This window comes from Anguilla rostrata, chromosome 2, assembly GCF_018555375.3.
Source record: "Anguilla rostrata isolate EN2019 chromosome 2, ASM1855537v3, whole genome shotgun sequence".
Taxonomy (NCBI): Eukaryota; Metazoa; Chordata; class Actinopteri; order Anguilliformes; family Anguillidae; genus Anguilla; species Anguilla rostrata.
In genome coordinates, this window is record NC_057934.1 from 72,136,466 (window position 1) to 72,146,074 (window position 9,609).

The 9,609-nt window shown below is 38.8% G+C and overlaps 1 protein-coding gene and 1 long non-coding RNA gene across 2 annotated transcripts; one reads left to right on the forward strand and one right to left on the reverse strand.

Moving 5' to 3' along the window:
- Positions 1–252: 252 nt before the first annotated feature.
- Positions 253–6,485, reverse strand: LOC135249404 (gastrula zinc finger protein XlCGF26.1-like). The gene is made up of 2 exons (XM_064325021.1): positions 6,360–6,485; positions 253–3,186 (listed from the first exon to the last, which is right to left on the reverse strand). Exon 2 carries the CDS (start codon positions 3,039–3,041, stop codon positions 1,161–1,163), a length of 1,881 nt encoding a protein of 626 aa, XP_064181091.1. The 5' UTR covers positions 3,042–3,186; positions 6,360–6,485; the 3' UTR covers positions 253–1,160.
- On the forward strand, positions 5,473–8,720 carry LOC135249467 (uncharacterized). Its single transcript, XR_010328686.1, has 2 exons — positions 5,473–6,105; positions 8,525–8,720. It is a non-coding gene; the product is annotated as an uncharacterized LOC135249467 (long non-coding RNA).
- Positions 8,721–9,609: the final 889 nt, after the last annotated feature.

Genomic DNA, 9,609 nt, shown 5'->3' on the forward strand with positions numbered 1-9,609 from the left:
CAAAACAGATGTCTCGACCAAACTGGGTCTTCCCCAAGTCCATCATGAATAGGGAATTTAACCCTGAAATGCATTGAAGTTTTTTTTTTTTTTCAATTATAGTCTTCTTCGACAGAGAACATATGTTCATCAGAACCATCTTGAACAGGGAATTTACAAGGTCCTTCGCAGAGGCCAAATTGACAGTGCAATGTTAATAAAGAAAAAATAAAGAGAAAAACAAAGATGCTCAACTGATATCGCTGTAATGCGTGAGGTCTAATAATCGGCTTTAATTGACAGGCGCATTACAGCTTCTACAATGGCAGTAAAATAATTGGAAATGCCCGTAAGTTTATTTTCAGAAAACAAGTTTGCAATACACAAAACCATGTTTCTTTTGACAGTATATCCAAAGATTTCACATTGGTTCTTTCAAACAGATTATGTTGCAGTCAATTTCATAATCGCAAAATACCACCCTTCAATCTACAAGGAATTACACTTTACATATACAAAATGCACAACAAACACTCCAAAATTGTTAGGGTACCAAATTCTTCCTCACTCCTTGAATTCAAATTAAAAACCCACAATTTGATGTACATCAGGAATGTTTCCTATGCAAACTACATCATGTAATGGATGCTTTCCTCAAACACTTCCCACCATGAATACATTTGTCAGGCTATTTACTTGTTAGAGTTGTCCTTTGCCATGAAAAGGAGAACTTTATTTACACATTGAGTGCATTTGAAAGACTCGTATGTATTCTCAGGTGACAATCATCTAAAACTAGCATTACGTACAGTACATGGTTGGCATGAGGCAGTGTGGAAAAGCCCTTACCACACTTCAATGTTTAGGGCTTTTCCCTTGAATTAATCTTCAGGTGTCCTTTTAAGTGACCTACTTCGGGAAAACACTTCCCACAATGAATACATTTGTAGGGCTTTTCACCTGTATGAATACTCAGGTCTCTATTTAAAGAAAATTTACTATTAAAACGCTTCTCACACTGTGTACACATGTATGGCTTTTCACCTGTATGAACTCTCAGGTGTCTATTTCAATCAAACATTTCTGAAAATCGAATCCCACACAGTACATTCGTAGGGCTTTTCAATGGTGTGAATTCTTTTGTGGGCATTTAAATTAGATAGCACAGAAAAGCACTTCCCTCACCGTGTACAATTGTACAGGTTTTCACCAGTATGAATTCTCAGGTGGCGATTTAAATTATATATTCGGGAAAAGCACTTCCCACAATGAATACATTTGCAGGGCTTCTCACCTGTATGAATTCTCAGGTGTATATTTAAGTTAGCTTTTGACATAAAACACTTCTCACATTGGGTACATTTGTAAGGCTTCTCACCTGTATGAACTGTCAAGTGGCAATTTAATTGATACTTTGTGGACAAGCACTTCCCACAATGTGCACACTGGTAAGGCTTCTCACCTGTATGAATTAACTGGTGTACACTTAAATAAGATTTGGTAGTAAAACATTTCTCACACTGTGTACACTTGTATGGTTTTTCACCTGTATGAATTATCTGGTGGTTCTTTAAATGAGATCTTGTGGAAAAGCACTTCCCACAATGTGTACACTTGTATGGTCGTTCACCTGAATGAATTCTCTTATGGTTACTTAAAACACGCATTTGGGAAAAGCCCTTCCCGCACTGTGTACACTTGTAAGGCCTCTCACCTGTATGAATTCTCAGGTGTTGATTTAAATGAGATATTTGGGAAAAGCACTTCCCGCAAGGAATACATTCGTAGGGCTTTTCAATGGTATGAATTCTTTCATGGGCATTTAAATCAGATAGCACAAAAAAGCACTTCCCACACTGTGTACAACTGTACAGGTTTTCACCAGTATGAAATCTTTGGTGTGTATTTAATTTAGCTTTTGATATAAAACATTTCTCACACTGCGTGCACTTGTATGGCTTTTTACCTGTGTGAATTCTCAGGTGGCTACGTAAATGACACATATTTGCAAAGCACTTCTCACAATGAGTACATTTGTAGAGCTTTTCACTTGTATGAATTGTCAAATGTGCATTTAAATAAGCTTTTCTATTAAAACACTTCCCACATTGTGTACATTTGTAAGGCTTCTCACCTGTATGAATTCTCTGGTGTACACTTAAATTAGATTTTGTTCTAAAACACTTCTCACATTGTGTACATTTGTATGGCTTCTCACCTGTATGAATTGTCCAGTGGCATTTTAATAGATACTTTATGGAAAAGCACTTCCCACAATGTGCACACTGGTAAGGCTTCTCACCTGTATGAATTCTCTGATGTACATTTAAATAAGATTTTGTAGTAAAACACTTCTCACATTGTGTACATTTGTATGGCTTTTGACCTGCATGAATTTCACATTCATTTCTATGCACAGCGTTTTTTTGAAAGATTTTCAAAAGGCTTTGTGTTTTACTTGATTGAATTATCATGGGTTCAATGATCACATTTGTTCTCTGACCGTTTACAGGTTTGTTGCTACTATTTGCACTTTTCTGGACAATTCTGGTCAGATTATTTTCACTGTTCATGTCACAGTGGCCATTTAAGTCTCCACAATGGGTCAGTAGGCCGTAAGGTTCCTCTTTTTTACAGTTTGGGCTTGGCTGTCCTGCACATTGGCCTGATTCAGTCTGGCCTTTGTGACCAACACCAGCCCCATTCATCACAGTATTCATGAGATCACTCACTAAAATTTCACTGGATTCAATCTTATCAAATTTAATATGAATACATTTAAAATCCTTCAAGTCACTGATATGTTCTGCCTTCAGGTAACCTCCATCATTAGTCTCCGTTTTGATTCGGTCAGGATGCAGATGGGTTACACATCCCAGCTCTGTACTGGCAAGGCTCTCGGTCTTAAGATCCCCAGTGTGGGTGGAGCCCAGATCAGTTTCTGTTTTAATCAGTGATGTGTGTGTATGTTGTACATCACTGACCCTGCTGTGTGCTGTAACACACTCTGGCTCCAGTGTGTTGAGTCCTGGTGCAGCACACTCTGTCTCTGACTCTGCCATGTGGATAGACTCCAGTCCACTGAATTCCTCTTCGTTCTGTCTGATCCTGTACTGCTGAGTGAGCTCTGGTAGTGTTGTCTCAGTGTCTCAGACAGACTCCTGCCTGCATCATACTGCTGCTCAAAGGTGTGCAGAAGTGCAGCTCCTGGAGGGAAACGGAAAGGATTTAGCTGTAATCAAACAGGTCATACTGCAGCAGGTGACACATTCTTTACACTCTGCTGTCCTGCAGATGCCTGGCTGACCACAGAGGATGCTCTTGCATTATGAGGAAGAACCAAGAACCCTTCCTCTCCCCCTGGGTGATACCAAGGCTGTATTCAAAACCTTATACTTGTGTTCTACCCAGAGCACATGGTAGGTGAGGAGGCAAAATAGTCAGGGGCGTTGGAAACTCAGATTAACTTTTCATTTTCATCCCATTCTTTCTCTATGGGGATTTTGCCCGAGAAACTTTAAACATTTGTAAAACTATTTGGAATTTCAAAAACGATTTGAACAAGCACGGTGCTCTGAACCAAGCTGAATAGTATGAAGTTGGAATGGCATGTCTAGCTTAAAATCTGTAGCTGGAGATGCAATGTAACTGAAGGAAAGAGAATAAAGACATATGGAAGAAGTAAGAAAAGAAGAAACATTGAGAGAGCAGATTTTGCATACAAGTGTACGTATAATTTATTTACGGATTTTTGTAGTGTCAATGTGTATCTTGCAAAGGTTAGAGATCAGTAGTGGTGACATCAAAGTACATGCACATTTCAAATTCAATGGACTTTAAGTACCCGGAGGTGTGTTCTAACAGGAACACAAGAACAGAGAACACAAGTTTACAGTTTGGAATACAACCCATGTCTCCGATTTTTTTTCCTTTTCTTTTTTTCCCCCCCAAAAAACAGTTTTAACTTCAACGCAAGTTCTTTTTCGTGTTCTCTTATTGCAGAGTGGACGACAGCCCTTTCTTACAAGCCACATGTGCACGTTTGCATTCGTGTGCGTTTCAGCTTTGTTTGTCAGTGAGAAAACAAACCCTCCTGCCAGAGAAAATGCAGAAAACCAGCCCAGCGCAAAACCTGGTACAGCAGCCTGAAGACTGGGCTGGCCATGGCAGAAGGGCCAGTTCCCTCAGTCCATTCATCTGTCCTGCCTTGGGCTGCAGAGTTCCCGTGAATTTAATTCTATTTAGCCGCCATCATCGATAGCAATGCAACTCAAAAATCAAAATTGGTTGTCCACCAACAAATGAACTGGGCCTGACTTAAAGGACATGACTCAAGATCACGACAGTAACATGAGAAATAACAAAGGCTGGATTGCCAGAATGTATATGAGAATTATTAAAGGTTGCTGTGCAATTTACTTCCGCAAAACAGTAGTTTCAAGGTAGAGGACGAGGTGCCTGTCAACCGTCTTTTGCTTGAAATAATTTCATTTGGCAAATTTTTATTTTGCCATGCACAAAAGAAGTGCATGACTTGCACCAGTTAAAGGCAAACGCATGCCCCTTCCATGATGGACTGAAGTGATTAAACACACCAGCTCATGTATTCACTTGTATTTGTTACAAGCAGCAACAGCCCAGATATATTTTTTTAATGTATTAATGTAAAAAAACAACAACAAAAAAAACAAAAAACATTTTTTTCAGTTTTCTGTGATTTTTAATAAATTCGCCATGACTATTCCATGACTTTAGCCAATATTTAAATATTTTATTGGAGTTAAGCTATCCCCACTTCTGCGATTCTTGGTCAAGCTACCCACAGCCAAAACTGTTGTGCGTATTGATATGTGACATTGCAATAGCAAAATGTCGTGTCTCGCGCAAACCTAAAGAATTCCCTCACTTGGAAGACAGGTTAAATTGAATCATTCAGTGAGTAAACAGTATAGTTTTATACGTAGTTTTTTTTAGGTTTTACTATACTATACCCCTTTCACACAGCCAATGCACAGCTGAGCCGCCTCTGATGCGGTAAGAGGTTCCCTTTCCCAAAGGATTTGTAATGCGGTATTCGAGCCGTCTTTACCTTTCACACACAGTAGAACTCCGCTCTCGTGAATGAATTGTTTACGTTCCGTTACCATAGTACACACTTGATATAGGCTCAAAGCTATATAAAGTTACTTGTATTTATTTTCGTTGCAATCTTCTTGTAATTCCCGGCAAAACAATCAAACAAACAAACAAACATGCTACATTTTGAAGCGCAAGTGGTCGCATTTTTATGTTATTAGTTTCAGCGTTCTCAATTGGTCCAGGTATTTCCTTTTCGATGAAGTATTTCAAAAGCCGTCGCAACGTGTTCACACACATACGTACGGTATCGAAGCCGTCTCGAAGCCGTCTTCTGTGTGAAACTAGATGCATATTTTTTTAAGAAGTCAGTGGTTTAGTAAATTTTCATTTTGTGTAAAAAAAAAAAATTAATTAATAACATAATAGTCCCTAATAGTTATGTATTAGGAAATCCTTCTCTTGGTCTTCCAGGAAAATTCCAAATTTGATTACTGTAAATGAAAACGTTTCTACAGTTTATAACTTCAGAAAGGCATGCACAGTTATATCGTTAGTGATAATCACATCTTTTACTACTTAAAAGTTTCCAGGCACTTCCTCTTCACCATGTTGCCATCGATATGCTGGCAGGAAATTACTGTACACGTTCCTTTTTCAATATGGCGGCGAGAGAAAGGCTACTTGAGATGAAGGGGCCCGCTGGTTTTTGAAAACACTATGATTTAACTAGTTCTGTTTTGTTCCTGCGCAAGTTCGGTTGTCGACGAGCTAAACTGCCATAATTTAATTTTGCCTATAATCTCTGCTTGATTTCTTTTTCTTTTGTGCACCTTCAATTACAGATTCTCCACTGTTGTTTTCACCGAATCACAACATGGCACTGTTTAGTTTAGTCATGTTGCTATTTCGTTTAAAATGAATTAATTCAATGACTCAATTGCATTACATCATATACTGCCCAAATGAACAATACTGGTGGTACAACCCATATCAGCATATTTTTTGGACTTCCACATGCTCCACGGATACCTTTGCTGAACTGGAAGGGTAGGGACATATTTTGTTTCATACATTTAGCTAACAGTAATCTTACTAACATCTCATAGATAAGTAACGCTGGACCAATACGACGTTTTAAAACTCTAAAATGAATTCTACAATCTCGTTTGTTTTGCAGCTTTTGCCAGACGTGCGCATACATTGGTGAAAAGAATAGTAACATGATCTGAAGCTTTCTGGTAAAATAATAATAATAATAATAGACTAGCAAAACTGTTAAAGCATTAAGATTTTAGTCTTACCACTACACATTGATGACTCTCCTTGTTTACCTTGATGTAATGCAATTATAGGCGGCGAATGATTCACTGAACTGCATGGAATAGGAACTACATACGAATGATCCCACGCGCGTTTTTTGTCCGCTTATTGACGGCGGACTTAAATTTTGTAAAGTGCTTATCGCCCCCTACTGTCCCGGGGTGAATAGCATCTCATAAAGAACACGTTTTCAAAGTACACAAATGCCAAGTTACTCACACATACAAGACATACACTGTCTATAACTCATTCATTCTGACTGCCAAAATCCAGGCGTGCCATTAAAAGTATTGATATAAAAATGACGCCAAGTTACGGTACTACAAACAATATAGGCTATCTTGCCTCACCGAAATTAAATAAGATGTATTCCAAAGCAATGCTATCCAATATTTCCTCAATTCTTTCAAGTCACTTGGCCCTGTGTTTTGTAATCTTACCGTTTTACAATGTCATGCAAACTTTTTCAGATCAAAGTCTCAAATATTTCGAATTGCCTCATGGAACACATTGAAATTCATGTAGAAAACTGCTGGTCAGTAACTACAGGAAGCATATTTCTCCAGAAAACATATGTTTATACTTGCTTCTGAACTGAATTTGAGTAAATGTACAAGTGTATATTTGCTACGTACAATAAATACTGCATGTAAAATACATATTGTACATACATACACAGATAACTTCTTTATCCCCATGGGGACATTTCCCTCGCAGCATGTTACATTCACATTTACGAACAGACATTTATACCAAGAAACATACAATCATTCACGCAACAGAAAGGCTGGCCAGCGAAATACATTCATACCAATACAAATTGGACATATAGACACCTAATCAATCAGTCTTGACTGTGAGAAAGCCATCCACACATATGTTTGGCCTGTCTATGTACTGCATGCTTATACACACAGGGCCAAGTGACTTGAAAGAATGCAAATAAATGCCAACCCTTGCTTTCTCTGTTCCACACAAGGTGACACCTCTTTTTAAAATGACGCTTTGGCTTTTGATTAGCTAATACTGACCCGAAACTGCATATCGCTTGATTTCAAAGCTTTTATTGCTCATTTATCTTCCAGCTCATTGCCAAGTACTCCTACATGAGCAGGAATCCATACAAATTTGACATGTAATCCCAATCGCTGGGTTCTGAATGAAGAAGAAGAGAAGAACTTAAATTCTTTATAGCATAGATTGAGTGTTGGAAACATTAGAGAAAAGATACCTACCTTCACACCAGTCAGTGGTGGAGTGAAACAGGTACCCACCCCCAACCTGGTGTCTATGACTCTTAATTGCAAAAACTGACAAAACATGATCATTTGATATTTTCATTTTTGAAAAATTGAAACTGTAGATTCTTGTATTCACTTTGATGTTTTTATTTATTTTTTATTTTTTTACAGTTTTATGGGTATTTTTTTCCCTCAGGAAATCTATTGAATTATAATGTTTTAAATTTATTGTAAAAGTTTGTCCTAGGTTGAAGGCCTTTTAATGCTTTTCTTTGGAGGCTTTGCATGACTCCTCATTCAACCTGTAGAAGCATGTAGAGGTACGCAACCAGCTTTAGCAAGTTGGCTAAATAGCTTTAGCTTGTGGGGTTGTTAATTGGATTTAATTCAGTTAAAACACCATCTTGAGTGTTTCAGTTTAGAATTATTAGTTAAACTTCGGCAGATGTGGTTATCAGCATTTTTTTTTTGACTTATTGCATTTGTTGAAATTTGCCTCAAAACCAGTAGATATTTCTAAAATGCAGGCCTCATGACAATCTTCCGCATGTTCCTGTTCAGCCTAGTGCAGCTGCTTATGCACACAGTGAAAACCTACAAACCTGAATGAACATTCGCTTCAAATGAACAGTTTGCTCCATTTTTAAGTAAATTAATTAGGTGCTTTCCATGTTTAAATGATTACTTGATTAATGATTACACCGAACTGGAATTTTAGTGTGAGTTTACTGACATCTAGTGGTGAAAATATGCAAGACCTTTTCAACACCGACAAGTCTTGCCAGCATCTACCATTGTCAGCCGTTGGGATATTGTTACCCTATCTGCCCCAAACTCATGCTCTATTGCCCCAATGTCCAATTACTTATCAGACATTTAATTCATTGCTCAATTCTCTTTTGCAGTGACAACCTGGGGAATCAGCGTGTGGGGAATTAAAGGTGTGTAATCACTCAAATGTAGGGGATGAGTTGGTGGTCAGATGTTTGTGGTGCCTGGACCTGCAGGTGAGAGAGACACCTGTGGCCAATGACCATTCCACCACTGTCTGTGTTAATGTTTGGCATTTGCCATGTAACTATACCCTCCTACAAGACAGAACAGAATGTAGGAGAGCAATGAGAGGCCACTAATTAAATAAATAAACTGCACAGATAAATAACCTTCAACTCGCCTCGCCTGGTTTTAATGTTTAAGTCTTTATGTCTGTATGATATGTCCTGCTGTAGCCTGCCCTGACTTGGCTGATGCAGTACATACCTGTGTCCAGATGGGGTCAGCAGAGGTCATGTTTCACTGTCAGCCAAAACTAAGAGCAAGTGGGGTAAAAAAAAGAGCAGATTATTGCCTGAGGTATTAAACTAAGGTAAAATAGACTGCCCCTGTATATTAATTTAATACATGGTTCAGAAGAGCGAGGTCACCCATCCAGGCCTCCAGATGATAGGTGTTTGACCCCGGAGAGGTTCTGCTCTGGAATAAAATGCAGTGTGAATATTCCCTTTTCTCTGACATCCTGCTTGAGTCACCGAGTCCTCCTGCTGTTTGTCTCGTCTGTGTGATTGGGGGGAGTGGGGAGAGGGGGAGGGTTGCCTGGGGAAAGGATTGCCTAATGTGTCTGAGGACTCCATCTTGAAAGAATTGCAGATGTCAGCAACCTTCCTCTCAAACAAGGTGGCAGAGTTGGGACACATGTGGTCCCCCCACACAGTGAGGAAGATGATGAGGGAGGAAGAAGAGCCCAGTGATCACAGTTTGATTTTAGTTGCATTTTGAGGTCAACAAGTCTTATAATCAACCACAAAATGGCCTCCAGATGCCAACAAGCTCCCTCTCCTAAACACTGATTAAATATCTTGTGTTGAAGAAGATATCTGAAACCCCCGAAGTGGATGCTGTAACTCTAACTCCTAAATAAGCATGAAATATTAACTGAAATATAATTTACACACGGAATATGTTGCCTGAGGTATACTTTCTGAGAGAAATC